General features: G+C 39.9%; 1 protein-coding gene across 3 annotated transcripts in view; it reads left to right on the top strand.

Annotated features, from left to right (window-relative positions):
* The window catches only part of mrps28 (mitochondrial ribosomal protein S28), a 165,849-nt gene that overhangs the window by 36,909 nt on the left and 104,136 nt on the right, over window positions 1–24,804 (top strand). For all 3 annotated transcript variants that reach the window (XR_015079029.1, XR_015079028.1, XM_085993228.1), the window contains exon 2: window positions 20,962–21,143. Coding sequence is in view for 1 of the 3 variants with exons in the window: in XM_085993228.1 (XP_085849354.1) it covers window positions 20,962–21,143 (182 nt within the window). In the remaining 2 variants the exon portion in view is untranslated. The remainder of the gene's footprint in view (window positions 1–20,961; window positions 21,144–24,804) is intronic.

Genomic DNA, 24,804 nt, shown 5'->3' with positions numbered 1-24,804 from the left:
CCTATGCAGAAAATAACATTAAAATCATCCATTTACAATTGTGGATCGGAGAGAAATCCTATAATGCCTGGTATCAGAAATAGCAATGCCCAGTGTCTTTGCATGACACCTCTGGAAAAAACATGGGCGAGAGGATTGCCGGTACAAGTGGCTGAATCTATTCTAAATCTGGGATACCTTCTCCCATCCTTCTCTTGCATTAAACATCATCTATAGGTACCTGTTCAAATCACTGTGGGATAGGTTACATTCTTGCATAAAGATGTTTAGAATTGAACAATGAAAAGGCTTGTTTAGGAGCATTTCCCTTGCTTCCCATGTACAGTACTAAAAAAGGTTGCCGTTCTTTCATCTAAAAAAAAATTGAAGTGCTTACGATGAATACTGCACGTGATATATTGAAACTCATCAATAAATAATCTGCAGATTTATCATGTTTAACTCTGGCTTTCTATCTTCAAATCTTTGGGGCAGAGGGAGGGGAGGAATCAACATTTTATCAGTGATGACATTTGAATAATAGTGCTTCGATTTTATAGAACCAGCCCCTTGATGTAGTAAAGGTTCTGCAATAACCTCGGTTTCCAGTGCTGTGTAAATCATCACATTTGTATTGTAGAGTGGATTCCACAGTGCTGGAGCAACAGACAACCATGCATGAATAAGCTTGCTTTCAAACTATTGTTTGAAAGTAACGATTCATGGTTTTTATTTTCAGGCTGCTGAAGCTACCCTAGTGGGTGGGGAGAGTCTGTATCGTCCAGTGATGGAGAAATGTGCACTGTCCTCCCATGGGTGGGCTAAATGCTCAGCTTGCCGAAAGCCAGAAAAGATGGCAGCTGGTGCTGCTGAAGTGCAGCCTCATGTACTTTGCAGCTGTGCTATCAAAGTTAGGGCTGCTGCTCAGGGCGGCACTGTAAGCTAAATGGGAAATTTATCAATGTTGCGTATCTGAAGGTTCTAATTTTTTAGATGTTTTGTTTGATACTACCATTTAAAAAATCCTTTTTATGTAATAGTGTTTTAGTTAATATTCACTTAAAGCATGAGGAAGGCAAAGATATTACAATTATTTATATTAAAATTGGGAATCTTTCAAGAGGCAGTTAAATACTGATGATGGGGGTGCTTGGGCTTCTATGGAAGAATGAACAAGTTGGAACCAATGGCCCTCACCTGTGCTTATCTTTGTGAATGCAAATATACTGTTGTTTCTAAAACTTTCCACACGGTGGCATCTCTGAGCAAAGTGGCATAAATTGCAAATTGGAGAGGCTCTTATTGTAGAGCCATAGTCAGAACAGCAGGGGGAGTCTTGCTATATGATCTTGCAGCACTATTTTTTAAAGTTTTTATTTAATTTAGTATTACAGTCTCATTGTGTTGAGCTGGTTATGTTGCCTTGTAAAAAGTTTGCATGCCCTGGTAGTCTTAAGTTTACATTAGGGCATTGCTCTGCGTTTTAGCCAGAAGCACTGAAGCATATATGTTGTTTTGTTGTGTTTCATTTTCCTCCTTTTTTACCCTGCCCTGAAGTTGGTGACAAAAACTGCGATATGGTTCCATGGGTAGTATCAACCTTCTGTTACTTTACCCATTTGGTTACCCTTCATATGTGAGTAGCGAATGTCTATGAGCTACTCAACCTTGGGGGTTACACAACTAGATTTTGCCATTGGCCAAGATCCACACATGTGTACTTGCATCATCCGTCACTGGACAATGATCAGGAGAGGGAACCCTGCCTTTATTTTCCCTCTCTGTAGTTTGGGGACCCCACTGCTTCTCCACCTGAGAGGACAGTTCATTCAAAGTAGACCAGGGATTCAACCTGAGACTTTCCTGGGCTACCAGATGTTCACCCACAGATGAGCATTGTAGCTTCATAATGCAATTTGGCTTTCCACTTAACAAAATTCATGTTTTAATTGTGATTTAATATGTAACTGATGAACTCTAAAAGGGACATGATATTGTATAACATGCCATATACTGTCCCAGGCTGTCATGGGTGAAAAGTAGGACAACTCATGCACAGTGTTCTGTTAATTGCTGTCCAAATGCTGGTGAAACTTTTACTGAGTGCAAAGCTGACATTTCTGACCGCTCTTTACTAACACTAGAAAGTTAAAGATGGTCTTTTAAGCTTTAAAGTTTAAAATGTTCACATTACCGAGGTTATTATACTGCAGCATGTGTGAAGCACAAGAAGTGTGAGGTTACCTCCTGGTTTGGTCTTGCACCTGATGAGGAATTCTGAAATAAAGCTGAATTGTTTCAATTATCTGCACATTTTGCTGTAAAATGGTTCCAGCTTTTCAGCAATGCAAAACATACACTATTACATTGTCTCTGTATTAGTTTAGGCCTTACATTTTTTTAATCCTTCACCTTTTTCTGGTTAAACAGTTATTATTTATGGCCACTGGGAAGCAAACTGGAGCAACCTAATGTGACTTTCTTGCCAAATTTCACTCCCATCCTCCTTTCCATTCTGAGCCTTCTCCAGATGGCTCAGATGAATTCAGGAATCCACTTTGTGAGGAAATCATGGTTAAAAAAAACTCATGACTTTGTACAGTAGTGATGTACTGAAAGTGGCAGAAGGTGGGTCATGGTGCTCCACAAGGATCAGTGCTGGGACCACTGTTCACAATTTATATTAACAATTTAGACTTTGGAATCAAAAACACAATTTCTATATTTGCGGATAATCAATACTATAATACAAATTACAGGAAGATATTGATAAACTTTCAGAATGGGCATACAATTGGCAAATGAAATGCAACACAGATAAATGAGATTACATTTTGGTAGGAAGAATGATCACATTACTTGGAGGGGGAGAGTCTGGGTGGGGTAGAGGAGCAAAGGGATCTGTAGAAATACACAAATCACTAAAAGTAGTGATACAGGTTAACAAGGCCATTTAAAAAAAAAAAAGCAAACTAGGCACTAGGGTTTATTTCTAGAGGGATAGAATTGAAAAGTAGTGGTTATGCTAAGCTTGTATCGAACCTTGGTTAGACCACACTTGGAGTACTGTGTACAATTCTCGTCTCCATATTATAAAAGGATATAGAGGCACTGCAGAGGGTGCAGAGAAGATTTACAAGGATGATAACAGAAATGCGAGGGCACACCTATCGGGAAAGGATGAACAGGCTGGGTCTCTTTTCACCTTGGGGTGGAAAAAAGACTGAGAGGTGACCTAAATGAGGTCTTTAAAATTCTGAAAGGTTTTGATCGAGTGGAGAGAGTTTACACTTGTGGGGAAGAGCATAACTAGAGGCCATCAATATGGGAGTCGCCAAGAAATCAAATCGGGAATTCAGATGAAACTTTACCCAGAGTGGTAAGAATATGCCACTTGCGACCACAGGGAGTAGTTGAGGCAACTAGTATAGAGGCATTAAAGGGAGGCTAGATAACCATGTGAGGGAGAAGGGAATCGAGAGTTCTGCTGATAGATGAGGAAAGACTGGAGGAGGCTCAAGTGGAGCATAAACACTGGCATGGACTGGTTGGGCCGAATGGCCTGTTTCTGTGCCGTCTATCCTATACTATCAGGACACTTAGAAATCCATATTTCAAGTGTCCTGCTTATATGAAGTGCTACTTGACAATTTATTCAGATATTAATTTTTACTCTATGATTGCATTTATTTTCCAGTGTCTGAAATAAATGGCTGTCAAATTGTTTTCTCATGTACTGTACGTGCAATGGAGTTGTAAAATTGACTGGGTCCCTGAATTTTGAAAAACACTTGCAAACAATGATCCATTCAATACAAAATCAGTCTAAAATAATTAAAGTAAGCCAGATAATCAAACTGTAGTTTCTAGTTTTCGAACAATAAATAGGTGGTGGGTGGGAGAGTTAAAGGTGCTTGCTGTATGTTTTGACCTTATTTTTTCTTTATGTAAATAGGATTATGGAATGAAATCTAATGGTCTTTGTTTCTGTGTTTGTAAAATACTTTTGTCTGGAATATTTTTATCCCTTCAAAATTGAATGGTTTTCAGCACAGGCTGGAATATTACACAAAGGAATGTTGTGCAGTTTATTTTCTTGCTCCAGTTGGAAAATGATGAGGGATACAAGGCTTCTGCTGTAGTTTCTGAAAGAAGGGTCTAAGCCCTTCTGATACCTTTTTTTTTTCTTTTAGCACAGATTTGAGATGCAGGGAGGTTCTGCAAAATGTGTTTTTAATTTTTGTGTTAAGCCATCACAAATAATCCATTTATGTATTGTCAGGGCTCCAGATGAACAGTAAATGTAAGGTCAAAAAGAGTGACTTTATATAAAGTGAGCAAATATTATATTTGTGAGGGCAGGCAAAGAAATGAGTAGTATGGTCTTAAGATTTAGAATAGCAGGTTCTTCAAGTGAAATATATATTCCAAAGGAGAAATACTTGAGTTCAGGTTTAGCAGGAGTTCTTTGATGTGCTCAATTTGGTACCTGATATTCTTGGGCTAGGAAATAGCTCTAATTATCACAGCTCTTTCAGGCAAAACCACTGAAGACGATTTAAAAAAAAAAGTAAACTAATCAGACCTGTTTTTTTATTTTTGTTGCCCGTGACACCTTTCTCGTACTTGTAATTGTTCAATAACTTCAGGCCATGTATTCACTGACAAATACCAAGATTACTGCCTTTTCTTGTATGTTAGGCTTCTACTGGATTATAGCAAAATCATTATTTCATAGGGTGAGAAATCGGAAATCACATGTCAGATCCATCAAGTTGTCTCAAATGCAAGGTAAAGGGACTTTTTTCATTTTGAAGTTGAGGGTGAGTGACTTGATATCCAGCAAATGTTTTTAGACCATTTATTATGCCTACTGAGCACGATGATGGTTTTGCTGCAGCAAACTAGATATTTAGAAATACTCCTATTTACTGTTATTATTTGTTATAAGCAGAAATGGGATAGTTGAGTGAGACTGCACATTAATATGAATGTAAGCATAAATATTCTCACTTAAATGTAAAATATTAAGCTTTTCTATAAGGGATTCAACATTTTTTAAAATAAAGTACTCTATCGTTGTCCAGTGTAAAAAAAAAAAAAAAAAAAAAATCTAGTTGGCATGGATGTTGCAACTTGAGGTAGGCATACAACAATAAAAGGAATATTTTAGATTTGCTGTTCGACAGCCATTAACTGTAACCCAAGCCTCAATTAAATTCTGGTCTGAAGATCTTTAATTGAAATTGGACATCAATAGATGACCTCTTTGTAAGGCTATAGTTGTAGCTTCAAATGATGAACAATTTCTGATCAAACAAGTATCCTTAAAGCAGTTTGACCCTGCTTTAATTTATAAAGATTACATTTCATCATTTAGCACTAGCACTGCAGAGCACCACAGTCCACATGATTTTCTGTCAGTTCATTTTAATGGATTGAACATTGTGTGTTGTATGTTCTGTGTGCTGATCTCTGTACCCGAACTCATGATCTGTTCTCCCATTGTAGAAAGCTTTGCTCTGGGAGCACTAAACCCTAAAACTTGCCCTTCAATCTTATGTTTGTCTAATGCTGCAGATGTGGGCACAGGAAGGTCAAGAATTTAGACCTGTTCTAGAGGTCCCACACTTTTGGCAAACATCATTTAATATCCTTCAGACTGATTAAACTATACATCCCACTTTGCCCAGCTTTGGCAGCAGTCCCACTCTCTATAGGATTTTATTCACGCATTTTAAGTTAGAGAAACTTATCTATTAATAAATTACAAACTTGGTTTGAATTGGGTGGGAAATCTCTGGTTCTGATAATTGGAAATTGCCTGCATCAGAAACACCTTTTGTGCGTCCTCCAATCTTTATACCAAGGAGTGAGTTAGATATCTTTTTTTTTAAAGAGTTGAACCTAATATGAAGTCAAATTTCAACTGAAAAATTCTTTACTTGTTGTCTCTAACTGGGATATTGCTGCAACAGAGAGTGTCACATTTTCATATACAGTATTATGCAAGTGAAATGATGATGCGCTTACAGTGCAGTGACCATTCAATGCATTTCCTTTATTCGCTGTATCTAATTGGTTCTATTTTTTTTCATGTACTGTTTCAGTATTGGGCTCATTTGTTTTATGAGGACCCATTTGAGTTGTGTGCTTTGGATATTTATTTCCTCATTAATGTTTGATTAAAATCATTGCTATAAGTCTTCTGTGGAGTGTTTTTATACCTTAATAATTTATTTCTATAAGTGTTATTTATATATGTATACTAAATATTCATCAGAAGTGTAATTGTGGAAGTATTTGGCCCAAAATCACATTCAGTTTCAAAACAATCGGCTATTAAAATTTTGGGGAGAGGACAATGAGCCGAATCTTGTTGGAGTGCGGCATCTCGTGGTGCGTGCCATGAGTAAGAATTTTTTCTGCACCCTTCCGCACCATAAATTTTTGCACTGTAACTTGCTGGAAGTGCGAGCTGATAATGGACAATGGGGCATCAGGGAACTCAGTGAACGATGGGGCCAATAGTGTACCTCCTTAACCAATGAGATTTAAGGATCGGGAAAGAAACAAAAATGAAGGAGGAGGGTGAATTAGAGTCAAATCAGGTACAGAAAGAGAGGGAAAGAAAGATTGGATTTAAAAAGATAAAAAGAGGTGGAAAGGAGAAGTAAGAATTTTTCTTTAAATTTGACATTTTAAAAATCTCTAACAATTGACTACATGTAGGAATGAGATTGAACACTTTAAATTGTTCCCATTCTGAGCCAGAGATTGTTGGTATTGCATTAACAATCATCACGTTATTAAAAGGGTCCTTGTCCTCTTAAACTCGCTGCAAAATGTTAAGTCTGGTAATTAACAGGCAATTAATGTGCAAATCCAGCAGTTTCTTTAAAGAAACGGGCATGCTAAGGGCGAGATGCCGTTTGTGCGAAGCAAATGTGCAGAGCGGCGTAAAGCAACCAACTTGCAGCGTTTCTCTTAATCCCCTGAAATTGCTGGCCGATTTGACCATTAATAATGGAATGCGTCGTTAACAGACAGTTATTTCCCAGCAAGATCCGGGCCAATATATCAATTGCATCAATATTTCTATATGGAAACTGTTGAGGGATTTGGATGTTCCACTGCTGTTGTGCCTAATGGTTACGGTATTTCTAGTTCTCATACAGAATTCTCTGTGGGAAACTTAGAGGAGGGCTGCTTCTTTGAATGTTTGAGCAGCAGGGTAGAAAGCTTACATTCTTTCTCTTCACTCATAACCTACATACCCTATGTACTCCACATACAATCTTGGTTATAAAATTCTCATCCTCGTTTTCAAATCCCTCCACAGCCTCGCCCTTCCCTATCTCTGTAACCTCCTACAACCCTCTGAGATATCTGCACTCCTCCAATTCTGACCTCTTGCTCATCCCCGATTTTAATTGCTCCACCATTGACGGCTGTGCCTTCAGCTGCCTAAGCTCTGGAATTACATCCCTAAAACTCTCCACCTCTCTTTCCTTCTTTAAGACGCTCCTTAAAACCTACTTAAAATGTAAAGCCGATTCTGGGGTCATGGTCAAAAATGTAGCCGATTCTGAGGTCATGGTCAAGAATGTAGCAATAGGGCATTTACAGGATTGGGAAGGGCAATGATGGTGGTGGGAGTGCACGGAGAAAGTGAACAGCACGAGAGAGTGATGAGAGGGGCGAAAGACCACCAGTGGGGTAGCTGTAACAGGTGATAGGCAGCACTGAGAGTTGAGGGATTAAAGGCCACTAGCAGCTGGAAATGTAGAGAGGTGACGGGAAGGAGTGAGCGTCAGATGAGAGGCATGCTTTTCACACAGGCTTCAGGCAGTTGCGCTGTGGAGAATAGTGTCACCTATGTTGAAGATGCAAATCGGGAACTGGGAGCACATAATTGGAGTGAGTATAACAAATGGGTCTTGAGCATGCTGGAAAAAGCAGGAAGTCTGAGCTTACACTTGCAGGAAGTCTGAGCTATGCTCAAGATTTTTAATACATCAATAAATAGTATGTACACAGCATATGTTTACAGAGCTGATATACTTAGAGTAGAAAAGGATTTTTGCATCATTTTCACCACTACTTTATATTTACTGTTTAGTGTGTTAATACTCTAATTTTTTTTTTACATCTGGAAGTGAATAAATTGCATATTTAAAACAACAACAACTTGTATTTATATAGCACCTTTAACGTAGTAAAATGTCCCAAGGTGCTTCACAGGAGTATTACAAGACAAAATATATTGACACTGAGCCACATAAGGAGAAATTAGGGCAGATGACCAAAAGCTTGGTCAAAGAGGCAGGTTTTAAGGAGCGTCTTAAAGGAAGAGAGAGAGGTAGCAAGGCGGAGAGGTTTAGACAGAGAATTCCGGAGCTTAGGACCTAGGCAACAGAAGGCACGTCCACCAATGGTTGAGCGATTATAATCAGGGATGCTCAAGAGGGCAGAATTAGAAGAGCGCAGATATCTCCCGGGGGGTTGTGGGGCTGAAGGAGATTACAGAGATAGGAAGGGGCGAGGCCATGGAGGGATTTGAAAACAAGGATTAGAATTTTGAAATCGAGGCGCTACTTAACCTGGAGCCAATGTAGGTCGGCGAGCACGGGGTGATGGGTAAACGGGACTTGGTGCGAGTTATGACATGGGCAGCCAAGTTTTCGATGACTTCAAGTTTACGTAGGGTAGAATGTGGGAGGCCAGCCAGGAGTGCGTTGGAATAGTCAGGTCTCGAGGTAACAAAGGCATGGATGAGGGTTTCAGCAGCGGGTGAGCTGAGGCAAGGGCGGAGACGGGCGATGTTATGGAGGTGGAAATAGGCGGTCTTAGTTATGCTGCAGATATGTGTTCGGAAGCTCATTTCAGGGTCAAATATGACACCCAGGTTGCGAACAGTGTGGTTCAGCCTCAGACACATGTTAGGGAGATGATAATTGTGATTTTCTTGTGCAGAAAATGTCTCGCCTAATTGCTTCTAAGAAGCTACAAAACTTTACAATATTTTTTAATTGTTAAAGCTACGTATAGTATAATTTGATTGTATGTTCATCAGAATTGCTGAGTTTACTCGGCAAAAAAGGCTCCATATGGGTCATAAATAGCTCCGCCTGTGGCCTCGTTTATTTAGCAAGTGAGAGTCGTTTATTTCCTTGTAAAGTTGCCGACTCCTAGACCATATAATTTTATAACTGTTCAGTTCAGACATAAGTTCACTTATCCTTAGTAACAATGTGCTTTGCAATCTAATAAAGTGGAAATTTGCATCATTTATTTTAAACAGAATGTCCAGCCATTGGAGTCCTGGAAACCCTCGAAGGACACTTTCGGAAACTGTTATGAGTGTTTTCAGACATTAAGTGGGTGAGGGCTGAACTTAGATGAAATGCCCAGATTAGAAGCAATGCAGTTAGTAGCAAACAGTGTTAAATGTAATGCTGACTGGTGCCATTTGTGGATTATGATATTTACCGCAGTTCCAATGCTGCTGAAGCAGTTCACCATTACTTCAAAATTACTGAAGTGATATATTACATAAATAACCAAGTAAAATTATTACCTACCTTACTGTTAACTAAAGATACAGGACCTCACAAACCCATATGTAATACCATTTATTTATTTACCACTTTAGAACATTTGTTATCCCTCTTAAATATTCAGCTCAGGTTCTGCATTACTAATCACTCCTGTAAGTGGAAATAGTCTTCCCTATAATCCATAGAATGCTTTTAAATGCCCACTATCTAGGTAAACAATAGCAAGTTTAGGGATTGAACAGAGAAACCTTGCCACTGTACACCAACTAACTGAAATGTATTTTAGGCCTCCTTGTGATTCCCTTCATCTTCGTAAGGTGGACTTAATATACACTCTGAGAATTAAGCTATTAAACATAGGACAGGCAGATAAACAAAATTTAGTGTGGAACAGTGTATTTACAGTAAGTATAGCTATAATACTGTAGACCTGCACAGTAGAACTACCTGCCTCTGGAGCCAAACTATTGCAGTGCAGCAATGCCATCGACAGTGTGCAAAATTGCCTAGGTATGCCCTGTTTACAAAAAGTAGGATAAATCTAACCAGGCCAATTACCGCCCTATTAGCCTGCTTCTACGCATCAAGAAAGTGATGGAAGGAGTTATCAACAGTGCCATCAAGTAACACCAATAATCTGCTTGCTAATACTCAGTTTGGGTTCCTCTAGAGCCACTCTGCTCCAGATATGGAGACAAGAGCTGAGCATCAGAGGAGAGAACATCAAGACAGAATTCAACCAAGAATGACACCAAGAAGCCCTAGCAAAACTGCAGTCAGTGGGGAGTCAAGGGCAAAATCCTCCAGTGGCTGGAGCCATACCTGACACAAAAGAAGATAGTTGCTGTTGTTGGAAGCCAGTCATCGCAGTGCCAGGACTGCGCTGTAGGAAATATTCTCGGCCCAACCACATTTAGCTGCTTCATTGATGACCTTCCCTCCATCGTGAAGTCAGGAATGGGACTGATTACTGACGATTGTACTGTGCCTATCTGGCCATCAAGGATACTATAGTACATGTGCAGTTAGATATCTCGGCAATCAACCAACGTTAGCATATTAAAATCTCATTTTCTTTCAATTGGAACCAGTCACTGATTACTAATACTGTACATCGGCAATTCCCCATTGACACCCATTCAGACCACCTTCTGGGTTCCATGCCAAATGAGTATTTTTTAAAAAAATTCTTGAAACACTGGCAATGTCGCATTTATTGCCCATCCCTAGTTGTCCTGAGAAAGTGGTATTGGGCCTTCTTGAAAAGGTTGGCCATTTTGCTTATGAATCAAGGTTGTTTTTCTACAATATCCCTTTGCTGTTTTACTAGAGGCTTTACTACATTATTTTTCCCGCTCCCCAAAACCAGAAATGTTCTTGGACTCTGATGTCTTTCACTGGCGACACAACCAAGATTGGGAAGAGATCATTGTGGAGAATCATTGCCACAAACATGCATGCTATTAGTCTGTAGCATAACACTTTAGAGCAATGATTTCTTCATTGCCCTGTGATGTGTATTCTAAAGTAAAATGAAAGAAACATAGAATGTCTCGATCTTTTACTGTGTTATGTGGAATAAAAACTTATTTTTTAATTGCTATACAATAATTCATATAAACACATTTTATTAGCATATGTAGACATTGCAACATTGGACAGAACATGTTAACAAACTACTCTGATTCTTGTGCCCGCTATTTTAGGATTAGCAAATGCACCTTGATTCCATATCTTGTATTTTGATATCAAAGAGACAGATTTTTTTAAATTCCATTTTCCCCCCCATTCTGGTTGTCTTCACAAGGGCACTTCTTTCTTTAACCAAACAAGAGTAATGTGAGCTTGGTTACAAGTAGTGTACCTCTGTACTCAGGATTGATTCAGGCTGTATCCTGTGCTCCTTACTGTAGAGACATTGGGGTAGATTTTCGTCTTCACAAGTGGCAATCTGCCTTATATAGTACCCGCCCAATTCTCACTCCATTGAAATTGTTGGAATGGGAATCTTGTGAGTTCTATCCACTCTGCCAGATTACTGCCCAGGTGGTGAAGTCAAAAGTCTACCCCATTATATTATATTCTGTTTGCACAGTGCATTCTCTACCATTCCAAGCCAAAACTAGTGCAGTTTATTTTGTGCAAACAGATTGGTTTGAATTCTGGTCAAAATTGGGATTTCTAAATTTAGAGCTGTTTATTGCCAGAGTTATGCATGCGGCATAATTTTTAAGCATTAAGTTCTGATCATTTTGGTTAGTTATGTGTAGTATTTTATAGAACTAGTAATGTAGGCTATTCTAATAAGTTATCTTTAAATTTAGTGTTGGCCATGGCTCAGTGGTAGCGCACTCACCTGAGTCAGAAGGTTGTGGATTCGTCCCAATCCAGAGATTTGAGCCCATAATCTAGGCTGATAGTCCAGTGCAGTATTAATGGTGTGCTGCACTGTTGGAGATGCCGTCTTTTGGTTGAAATGTCTGCCCTCGCAGATAGATCCCATGGTACTATTCGAAGAGGAGCTGGGGAATTCTCCCCGATGTCCCAGCCAATATTTATCCCTCAGCCAACATCATTAAAACAGATTATCTGGTCCTTATCACATTGCTCTTTGTGGGATCTTGCTGTGCATACATTGGCTGCCGCGTTTCCTGCATTATAACAGTGACTACACTTAAAAGTACTTAATTGGCTGTAAAGTGCTTTGGGACATCCATAGATCGTGAAATGCGCTATATAAATGCAAGCCTTTTTTTCTTCTTAAATTTATATAATGTTGATGTTTTTAATGTTCATCAATGTGAGGGATGCCAGTTCTGGTGAAGGGAATGTCCGCTTTACTTTGGCACAGTGTATTAACTTCAACATTCGGGTTTAGTACAGATCAGATGACGGATAGGAGCAGAGAAAGATTAGCAGATTATTGCCTGTGCTGAATTTAAGTCATTCTCCCGGTCGGCTGATTGCTCCTTCAGTGGGCCTTTCTAAGTGAGATAGCTAGCTTAGTGTCATTGCGTACTGAATTCTGATAGTTTGTGTGGTGGATCAGTAACTGCTAGGAACTTTACGGAACAGTGATCATAGTATCATAAGGTTTAGATTCGTCATGGAAAAGCACACGGAGCAATCTAGAGTAAAAATACTTAATTGGAGGAAGGTCAATTTCAGTGGGTTGAGAATGGATCTGGCCCGGGTAAATTGGAATCAAAGATTGGCAGGCAAAACTGTAATGGAACAATGGGCTGCCTTTAAAGAGGAAATAGTTTGGGTACAGTCGAGGTACATTTCCACTAGGGGGAAAGGTAGGGCAACGAAAGTCAGAGCTCCCTGGATGACGCAAGAGATAGTAAGATGAAGTAGAAAAAGAGCGTGTATGACAGATGTCAAGTCGAGAATACATCTGAGAATCAGGCTAAATATAGAACGTTCAGAGGGGAAGTGAAAAGGAAAATAAGAGGGACAAAGAGAGGGTATGAGCATAGAATGACAGCTAACGTAAAAGGGAATCCAAAAGTCTTCTTTAGGCATATAAATAGTAAACATGTAGTAAGAGGAGGGGTGGGGCCGATTAGGGACCAAAAATTAGACCTACGCATGGAGGCAGAGGGTATGGCTCAGGTGCTAAATGAGTACTTTGCATCTGTCTTCACCAAGGAAGAGGATGCTGCCATAGACATTGTTATAAATCTCATCATTCATCAAGAAACTACTCGTGAAATAACGCTGGACAGCCAGCTGGTGGCGCTGTCCAAGGAGTATAAATACTCGGGCGTGGGCCAAGCTTTCCAGGGACATTTTGTAAGACAAGGAACTAGTGAAGTACAACTAGACCTCCATGTTCTGAAACAAGTTGATTAAAGCCTTGCTTTATGCTCAAACCAAGTGCGTAGTGAGTTTTATTACGTCAGACATAGTGAAGGATGAGGTAGAGGAGATACTGGATGGGATAAAAATTGATAGAAATTAGAAAGGCTGGCTGTACTTAAAGTAGATAAGTCACCAGGACCAGTTGGGATGCATCCCAAGACGCTGAGGGAAGTGAAGGAAGAAATCGCGGAGGTACTGGCCATAATCTTCCAATCCTCCTTAGAAACGGGGGTGGTGCCAGAGGACTGGAGAATTGCAAATGTTACACCCTTGTTCAAAAAAGGGTGTAAAGATAAACTCAGCAACTACAGGCCAGTCAGTTTAACCTCGGTAGTGGGGAAGCTTTTAGAAACAATAATCAGGGACAAAATTAACAGTCACTTGGACAAGTGTGGATTAATTAAGGAAAGCCAGCACGGATTTGTTAAAGGCAAATCGTGTTTAACCAACTTGATCGAGTTTTTTGATGAGGTAACAGAGAGGGTTGATGAGGACAATGCGGTTGAAGTGTGTACATGGATTTCCAAAAGGCGTTCGACAAAGTGCCATATAATAGGCTTGCCAGCAAAGTTGAAGCCCATGGAATAAAAGGGACAGTGACAGCATGGATACAAAATTGGCGAGGTGACAGGAAACAGAGAGTAGTGGTGAACGGTTGTTTTTCGGACTGGAGGAAGGTATACAGTGGCGTTCCCCAGGGGTCGGATCTAGGACCACTGCTTTTCTTGATATGTATTAATGACTTGGACATGGGTGTACAGGGCACAATTTCAAAATTTGCAGATGACACAAAACTTGGAAGTCTAGTGAACAGTGAGGAGGATAGTGATAGACTTCAGGAAGACATAGACAGGTGGAATGGGCGGACACGTGGCAAATTAAATTTAACGCAGAAAAGTGCGAAGTGATATGTTTTGGTAGAAAGATTAAAGAGAGGAAATATAAACTACGGGTACAATCCTAAAGGGGGTGCATGAAGAGAGAGACCTGGGGGTATAAGTGCACAAATTGTTGAAGTTGGCAGGGCAGGCTGAGAACGCGGTTAAAAAAGCATACGGGATCCTGGGCTTCATGAATAGAGATATAGAGTAAAAAAGTATGGAAATTATGATGAACCTATATAAAACACTGGTTCGGCCTCAACTGGAGTATTGGCCCAGAAATTTGGGTCTCCATGGGTGAGTACGCACGGGGTACTCACCCGTAGGCCCAATGGAAGTGCCGGTTTCCTGCATGCACTGCGCATGCGCGGGAAACCGGCACTTCCGTTCCCCTGAACGAAGGGGTTCAGAGTTCGAATGCGTGTGCGGGAGAGGCTGCGCGTGCGCATGGAACTTATGTTTTTTTTTACAGGTTTTCCCAGGAGGGCAAGCCTCCAGAAGTTACACATTTAAAAAGCAGGTGTAAGGCCTGCTTTTTACAAGGTAAGTGGTGAATTAATTAAAATTAACATTTTTTCCACAGGTTTATTATTTTTAAATACTTTAAAGAAAGGGAAGTTTATTTTTAGCCCCGTTCGAAAATAAAATTATTTTTTCAAAAATTTAAATTATTGTTTATAATAGTTATTTCATGTAATTTATAGTTTATTTTAAAAATGTGATTTTTTTTTAAGTTTATTTGAAGATTTAGTGATGTTTTGGGGCCCGTAGTATTTCTAAGTTTTGACAGCTCTTCCTGCCAAACTTATGAATGGGCATTCCCTGCTCCGATTGGCTCCCCATGGCCCACGTGATCCCAGGGGACGCATTGAACTAACTGCACCCCTGGGATACGCAAGCACTGCGTGCCGGCAGTTGGAGCAGGCCCAGGATCGGAATTCCACGGGGGCCCACAGCTCAACGGCCGGCGCGCAAGGTAAGTGCAGGTCGGGGGCTTACACCCGTGGGAAGCCCCCGACCTGAATTTTTGGGCCATTGTGTCCAATTCTGGACACCGCACTTTAGGAAGGATGTGAAGGCCTTATAGAGGGTGCAGAAAAGATTTACGAGAATGATTCCAGGGATGAGGGACTTCAGTAATGTGGAAAGACTGGAGAAGCTGGGGTTGTTCCTCTGCACTTATTTTCACATGGCAGCTGTTGATGATTCTGCCATTGCCATTTACACTTCATCTAGACTTATCTTTTGTTTCTTAACTTGTCCCATTACCATCTCCTTTTGCCTTGCACCATCATCCCTTTCATCTCTTAATCTCTCCTGCCTTCCATCCTATCACAGACCGTCCCTTTTGTTCTTTCCTCTCCTCCCCTCTCCCTGCCCCATCACTTAATTAAAAACCTTTTACATCGCCAACTTTTTCCAGTTCTGACGAAGGGTCATCAACTTGAAACGTTAACTCTATTTCTCTCTACAGATGCTGCCTGACCTGCTGAGTATTTCCAGCATTTTCTGTTTATATTTCAGATTTCCAGTATTTTGCTTTTGTATTGATGTAGATTGAGAGGAGATCTGATGGAGGTGTTCAAAATCATGAGGGGTCTGGACAGAGTAGATCGAGAGAAACTGTTCCCATTGGCAGAAGGGTTGAGAACCAGGGGACACAGATTTAAGGTGATTGGCAGAAGAACCAAAGGCGACATAAGGAAAAACTTTTTTACTCAGCGAGTGGTTAGGATCTGGAATGCAATGCTTGAAAGGGTGGTGGAGGCAGATTCAATCATGGCTTTCAAAAGGGAGTTGGATAAGTACCTGAAGGAAAAAAATTTGCAGGGCTACGGGGAAAGTGGGACTAGCTGAGGTGCTCTTGCAGAGAGCTGGCATGGGCTCAACTGGCCGAATGGCCGCCTTCCATGCTGTAACCATTCTATGATTCTATAACTGTATTGAGACTGCAGATACCTTGTCATGAAACCCAAGTTGAGAGAGACAACCCGTTCTTCTTGATTTGGGTTGGCTTTAAATAGAGATCCCATTGAATTCCCTGTGATCTCAATTTCCTTAAGTTATTTCTCAAAGTAAATAATGAATACTGTACCTGTCGATGAAACAACATCATGAAATCTCAGGGATAAATCAGAAATTCAAAACAGAATTTATAATTCTGTGAGGAAAATGTGTAGTAATTTATTGCTGAATCATTACCATTTAACAGTGTTTCAGCGCATCCAAGTGCAGTGACATTTCTCAGTACCAATAGAAATGCAAATTCTGTTTTTAATCTTACCACTATGTATTTGAGACTTTTAAATTATAATTTCTTACTCACAAGCATACTCATTGAGAACAGATGATGTCTGAACAGTTATGAAAAGAACAAGGTATTTTTTCCCCTCCATTTACTGCCAAATATTGAAACCGTATCCACTTTTAGATCTAACCTTATGATGGAGCATGAGTGATTCAAGCAATCAGCTTGGGAATACAAGAAAAGCCTGAGGAGCTATGCTTTTAAACTTGACAAAAACTGCTTCTCACAAATACAACCTTTTTTGTAAACAGAAAAACAGAATTTTAATTGATTGTCATTAATACTCTGTAAAACAGGTATTAAATATGAAAAGATCTCTAATTTACATTACAAGAGCAAAATTCTTTTGTGCAGCAATAAACAGCGCGCAGTACTTAGCATGTGGATTGAAGTAGGTGGTGTGAATCTTGTTTGGTGCATGTTCTGCACTGTACTATAATAGTGATGTCAGCAACTGTTTATCTTAGGACTCATGGAATGTTTTGGTATTTAAAACTGTCAAGTTTGATAAATAAGGCAAGTTATCTCAAAGTGTTGTGTGAAATGTTTTTGACTCTATTTCCCATTAAAGCTAACTTGTAACCTTTAACCATCAGTGCTTTTTAGGTCAAATAGTTTGGCATTTCTTGGCTTCCTAATAATAGTCCTGTCTGCCTGTTGTTCTAAGGATCCCACTACATTACTAAAGACATGTGCATGGTTGTACTGTTGATCATTGGGCGATGCTGTGGGTGTATAGAGCAAAAACGACAAGTAATTCCGATGCTAGCTAGCTATACTGTACCCTAGATCATTGTTAGTACTCTGTTTTTGCCATTGATTATTAGAGGATAAAAGTTATCCAACACCTTAAATTATAATCAACTAAGTCCTACTTATCAAGAAGTGCAAAGATACAACTTCATATCTGTAGGGTATTATGGGTAAACTATCCTCTAATTAACTACTACGTCAACTTGATAAGGACCTTGTTATCCATGAATGATTGTTTGCAAGGTTTTCTTGTGACTATGTATATTGTGCCATAAAAATTCAAACTACAACAAAGCTGATTGATGTGAATATGTTAATGATTTAAAAATTTGGGCATTTTCAAGAATTTTTTTGCCCGGTGCGAAGAACTCCTTCCAAAGGTATGCCCATGTTTCCTATGAACTGAAACATTAACCTTATATGTGAAGTGGTCTGGGTGCTAGCGTGCTCCAGCTGAACAACAACCCCATTTCCTGCCAACATGGACACTAGAAACAACAACTCTGGACTTCTCTGACTGACAAGCAAATAATGCTCTGATAGACCATATGTTTCAGGCTACAACTGCAAGTCAAATCTATTTTAAAAATAAAATTGGCAAAAACAAAAGTGAATAGAGAAATTGCTGTGTTTCTCACTTAGCTTACAGAAGCTATTGTAAAATAATAAAATATTTAAAATATCTCCAGTTCCTGACATTCTCTGGAGTATTACACCTTAATGTGAAGTTTATACATGAAATTGGATATTCATGGAGTTTTCCAATAGCTCCAGTTCATTAGTTGCCTGACAAAGCAAAGATTCACTGAAGGAACCTTGACATAGTGCTCCAGTTCTGCCTCTGCTTTGAAGTTGGAACTGGGCGTAGGAAGATAACACAAAGACAATCTTCCCAATTATGCAACACTGTCAATCAGAGGTATTCAGTGGCACAGAAACTGCCTATAGAACATTTATAGAACAGCATCTCTGATGCATTTGGTGACAGCCTTGTGGGCTGGCCAGTGCCGATAACAGCGATTGTCTTTTACAGTTTTTAAACCACCTTGTCCGATTCAGACAACCCCCTTTGAAGTGACTGTATCACAAGATGTGTATTTTCCCAATACAGAATAACAAGCAGCCTCCAGAACGTAATGGAATTATTTTAAACTTGTCATCATGCTACCAATCTACAAATTCCCATAAAGAAATATTAAAAATACAGTCTATGATTCAAAACAAGACAGATCTCCAATTTATTCCACTACCCAACTGTCCAATAGACTCAAAGTTAGTTAAATATGAATTCTGGAAGGTAAGCCTGTTTTGAACAGAGCTGAGACTCCATCGTCAGAAGATGGGGCATTAGAGAAGACCAGATCCAGTGAATGTACTTGAAACTGTGCCTAAAGGGTCATTAAAAAAAACTTTCACCATAAATAGTAATGTTTATTTCTTTTTTTTTCAGTTTTTGTCACAGGATTATTCTTTGCCACTGCTTTCACTAAAGCTCATGTCAGCAGTTAAATGTCAAAGTTTTTATGATTGTCTTTGCTAAAGTCTGAACCGTGCTATAAGCTTTTAAGGAACAGTACTTCTGTACAATAAGAGTGTAATTTGGATTTTACATTTATTATTTAATGAAAACAGGGAATTGCACCTGTAATTATTACTCAATCATTTAGCTTTTTAGTTAGAGTGTGACATGAGGATCTGTATTGGGATCCCCTTTACCAGACAGAGCATTAAACCGAGAAAAGTAGCATCAAAGTCGTTTAACTTTGTAAAAACCTTTGAATTTCTGAAGCCTTGTTACAGCCCTAATTAGAATTTTCATTTTGTTGTTCGACAAACAAGAATTCTGTATTTGATTTCGGATCATTTTCATTCGTCTCCCTGTGCCATTTCCAGTATTCCAATCTTGTAGAAGAATCGGGAAAACATTTTAGGCAGCAGTTATATTGCTACTTTTGCACTGATGCAAAGGTATTTCAGGTGTGCATGACTTGCGAGTCAGGTCCCTATCTGACTCCAAAGGACATGCCACATGGTACGAAACATCCTCAGGAAGGGCGTCTTGCACTGCTTGGGCTTGACTCTCTTTGCAATATAACTCCAGTATAGAAACATAGAAGATAGGAGCAGGAGTAGGCCATTCGGCCCCTCGAGTCTGCTCCGCCATTTAATGAGATCATGGCTGATCATCCAAATTCAGTACCCTGTCCCTGCTTTCTCCCCATATCCCTTGATCCCTTTAGCCTTAAGAAATATATCTAACTCCTTCTTGAATATATTTAATGAATTGGCCTCAACTGCCTTGGGTGGTAGAGAATTCCACAGGTTCACCACTCTCTGGGTGAAGAAATTCCTCCTCATCTCTGTCCAAAATGGCTTACCCCTTATCCTTAGCCTGTGACCCCTGGTTCTGGACTCCCCTGCCATCGGGAACATCCTTCCTGCATCTAGTCTGTCTAGTCCTGTTGGAATTTTATAAGTTTCAATGAGATCCCCTCTCATTCTTCTAAATTCTAGCGAATATAAGCCTAATCGACCCAATCTCTCTCCATATGCTCTGAAGTCAGATTTTTTTTTAAATGCTTGGGTGGTGTGTTGGGCTTGAGCACTTTATAAACTTACTCCAATCTTTTTAATGTTATGGGAAAGCGGAAACTCTTGTTGGTGCTCACCTAATTAAAAATAACTGAAGGTGCTGACACGTGGTGGACGGATACAGTTCATAATCAGGCTCAGCCTGCAGTATAACTCCAGAGTTGCTACATATGCTTTCCCACTCTGCCACTACAAATCTCAGACTAGTAATACAGCACAACTACATTAAGGTACAAAAGAAATGTATGGTGGAATTTGTTATATGTAGTCAATTACAAATATTAAATGATGCTTATTATCAGAGTTGAATGTTATAGCATTGGCCACGCAAGTCAAAAATTTACCAAGATTTTCCTTATGCAGTCTCATTTTCAAGAAAGGTTACCTCGGGTGTATACAGAAGTAGTTGAAAGAAACACAAGTGCTTATTGATTGCTTTTCCTAGGACTGACTTTGGCTTAAAGCAAAGACTTTTCGCATGTTAACGCTACATATAAAACAAAGAAGTGGGACACATTTTATAGGAATAATTGTTATGTGAAGATCTGCAGAAGCCTTTGTTCCTCTAGCTCATAGGTCATCTTATGGGGGACCATGAGGGAGTCCAAAGGTTCTTCAAGGCCACTAGCTTTTTGTCAGTCCGTTATCAAATGTGCGAATTTTCTGTAATTTTACACCTAGTAGCATATTGTTGCTGTATGTCGATAAATTGTTTTCTCCAGTGCTAGCACTGTTTTTTGGAAGTTAGGATAGAGAGGGTCCCTAGAAGTAGGTTCATATTTACAGGTGGGGTGGAGTCCCCATCTCAAAGATTTGAAAACCGCTGATTTATTAGTGACACCAGGAATTATACACTTTATTTAGTCCTTTAGTAAAAATTTAGCGTTTTCTCTAAGAATTATTGTCGAAATGAGTTACATAAACAAAGTATTGTAAAATTTGATCTGAATGAGTAGCTTGAATTGGAATTGTATTCATAATATGCCTTCATTATAATTGTTTTTTAATGTCTTTCTTTTAGGTGTCTTCCCAGAAAGCGGACTCATTTGCGTCATTATTGAGGCACTCCCCTTTGACACAGATGGGCCCTGCCAAAGACAAAATAGCCATTGGTAAAATCTTCCATATAGTGGGTGATGATCTTTACATTGACTTTGGTGGCAAGTTTCACTGTGTGTGCAGAAGACCAGCAGTAGATGGAGAGTAAGTAGCTTAATGCCAATGCAAAATGTATGAGATTTGATTTTAAACTAATTTATATCTTTAAGGTGTGATTCTAATTACAAGATCAATTTTTTATTGGTTAAAAATTAAATATTTTCACCATGCTACATGTTTATTGCCAGTAAAGTAAACTATATCAAATAAATTCTGGTAAACGTAAAAGAAAATAAATGCTACCTTTCTCTTGGAATCATTTTATTCACATAAGCTTAAAAAATTTAACTAAACACTGGTTTTGAAAAAAGTTAATTTGATGAATACTTTTTTTAATGAGACCTGAAAGGACTCACTTCTGTGTTGTTTCAGTTCATCTGTCAGTGAATGACTACATCTGCAGTAGTTTAAAATAAACTTTTTTATCAAGTAAAGAATTACCTTGAAAATGTTTCATTCACCTTACTTGGGAACAGAGAACACCTGATTACTCATTCTTGTGCTCTCCCTTTAGCAAGTAAGGTAACTGTATTCAGTTGATGGCAATCTTGAGACATAAGTCTGCAACCTTTTGGTTGGGAGGCAAGTAAAAAAAAAAAAAAAAAAATGCATGCATCTCTGGGTTGTCCACTGACGTTCTGTTTCATCATTGTTGGAGAATTAAGTCAAGTAGCATAAAAGTAGTTTCTGAATAAAACAGTACATCAATACAGTGGAACCAGCAGTATCTGGATTTCAATTATTCACCAGAATCTAGCTTGAGACATTGTGTCACTGCAAAACCACACGATTCCCATTCCAACAATCTCCCAACTTAGAAAGCGCATTCATCGCATAAAGCTTTATTTATTTGAATTCTGGTAGTTTAATGTGTAATTAAAGGTGGAGCTTGTTAGGCAATGGTGTGAAGATGGCATTGAACTAGGAATGTTTTTTGAGATTGAGATTTTTTTTTAAGAATGTACTTCTCCATCCTCTCTAATTGTGTGCTAGGCTGCAGATGTTACACTCACTATTTCCATACATGAATGTTGTAAAAGATGTTTTAGAACAGAATTTTTCTCCATCACATTATGTCTACTTGTATTGCTGTTTTAAAAAAAAAAAAAAAAATCACAAATACCACTATGCTAAATTATTATGCCATTCAGAAATATACCACATTTACATTGTGCAACTCTCTTTGAATTTCTCCAACCAGGTTTCTGCCCCTACCTCAGCACAAAAAGAACATTTTGTGTGACTGTGACCATGGTGCATTATCCCCCCTTGACCTCTGTAGCTTTTGATGCAGTCGATCACGCCATTCTCCCCCGTGTCCAGCTCAGTGGAACTACCCACACTTGGTTTCACACTTTGTCCAATCGTAGGCAGAGTACCTCCAGCAATGGCTTCTCTTCCTACCTCCATTCCGTTAACTTCAGAGTTGCCCAAGGATCTATCCTTGGCTCCATCCAATTCCTTATCTACATGTGACATCATTAGCAGACACTGGGTCAGCTTCCGCATGTACGCTGACAACATCCCGTTGTACCTCTCCCACCACCTCACTCGATCGCTCCATTGCCTTTGGTTTGCCATACTGCTTGTCCGACATCCAGTCTTGGATGAGCTGCAATTTCTTCCAACTAAACATTGGGAAGACCAATGCTATCATCGTCGGCCCCTGCTACAAACTCCATACCCTTGTCACTGATTCCATCCCTGTCCCCGGCCACCGTCTCGGGCTGTTTGTAACCTCAGCGTCCAATTCAATCCTGAGATGTGTTTCTGACCCCAGATCCTTTGCATCGCATGTACTTCCACATCTGTAACATTGCCAGCCTCCGCCCTTGCCCTTGCCTCAGTCCATCTGCTGCTCATCTATGCTTTTTTCATCTCTAGACTCGACTATTCCACTGTTCTTCTAGTCAGCCTCCCATCTTCCACTCTCTGTAAACCTGAGCACATCCCTCTCCTCCTTTATGACCCTTCTTAACTCCCACCTCTTTAACTAACCTTTGGCTCAGGATTCATTTTTGCCTTACGCCTCTGAATTACATTGGAATGTTTTTTCCACGTTAAAGTTACTATATACTGTACATGCGTTGTCCTGGTGTAGTGCACTGTGAAGTAATGCATACACTGACTAAATCCAGAACCAGTACACCCAGCAACATGTTGCTATTATTAAGAACAAAAAGCACATTGGCCCAGAAATTCGGGTCGGGGGCTTCCCGTGGGTGCAAGCTCCCGACCTGCTCTTACCTTGCGCGCGGGCCGTTGAGCTGTGGGCCCCCGTGGAATTCCGATCCTGGGCCGCCTCCAACTGCCGGCGCCCAGTGCTTGAGTATTCCAGGGGCGCAGTTAGTTCGATGCGTCCCCTGGGATCACGTGGACCGTGGAGAGCCAATGTTAGCAGGGAATGCTTCATTCATAAGTTTGACAGGAAGGGCTGTCAAACCTATAAATACTACAAGCCCCAAAACATCACTAAATCTTCAAATAATTTTTTTTTTAAATCACATTTTTTAAATAAACTATAAATTACATGAAATAATTATTTTAAACAATAATTTAAATTTTTGGAAAAAATAATTTTATTTTCTAACGGGGCTAAAAATAAACTTACCTTTCTTTAAAGTATTTAAAAATAATAAACCTGTGGAAAAAATGTTTTAATTTTAATTAATTCACCACTTGCGACTGCTTTTTACATGTCTAACTTCTGGAGCGTTACCCTCCTGGGAAAACCTGCAAAAAAAATGTAAGTTCGATGCGCACGCGCAGCCTCTCCTGCGCACGCGTTCGACTTCTGAACCCCTTCTTTCAGGGGAACGGAAGTGCCGGTTTCCCGCACATGCGCAGTGCATGCAGAAAACCGGCACTTCCATTGGGCTTATGGGTGAGTACCACGTGCGTACTCACCCGTGGAGACCCGAATTTCTGGGCCAATGTCTTAAAAGGGAAGAAACACTTGTTTCTTTCCCGTTGTATGCATTTAGAAACTGTTATTAGTAGCATAATGCTGTAAACATAGAAGATAGGAGCAGGAGTCGGCCATTCGGCCCCTCGAGCCTGCTCCGCCATTAAATGAGATCATGGCTGATCATCCAAATTCAGTACCCTGTCCCTGCTTTCTCCCCGTATCCCTTGATCCCTTTAGCCTTAAGAAATATATCTAACTCCTTCTTGAATATATTTAATGAATTGGCCTCCAATGCCTTCTGTGGTAGAGAATTCCACAGGTTCACCACTCTCTGGGTGAAGAAATTCCTCCTCATCTCAGTCCTAAATGGCTTACACCTTATCCTTAGACTGTGACCCCTGGTTCTGGACTCTCCCGCCATCGGGAACATCCTTCCTGCATCTAGCCTGTCTAGTCCTGTTAGAATTTTATAAGTTTCAATGAGATCCCCTCTCATTCTTCTAAACTCTAGCGAATATAAGCCTAATCGACCCAATCTCTCTTCATAAGCCATTCCTGCCATCCCAGGTATTAGTCTGGTGAATCTTCGCTGCACTCCCTCCACGGCAAGAACATCCTTCCTCAGATAAGGCGACCAAAACTGCACACAATACTCAAGGTGCGGTCTCACCAAGGCCCTGTACAACTGCAGCAAGACATCCTTGCTCCTGTACTCGAATCCTCTCGTTATGAAGGCCAACATACCATTTGCCTTCTTAACCGCCTGCTACACCTGCATGCTTACCTTCAGCGACTGGT

The sequence above is a fragment of the Somniosus microcephalus genome, chromosome 7 (genome assembly GCF_052327205.1).
Source record: "Somniosus microcephalus isolate GS21.2 chromosome 7, FLI_Smic_1.0, whole genome shotgun sequence".
NCBI lineage: Eukaryota > Metazoa > Chordata > Chondrichthyes > Squaliformes > Somniosidae > Somniosus > Somniosus microcephalus.
The sequence above is the reverse complement of the archived record's forward strand: the minus strand, read 5'-3'. Positions and strand labels throughout refer to the sequence as shown.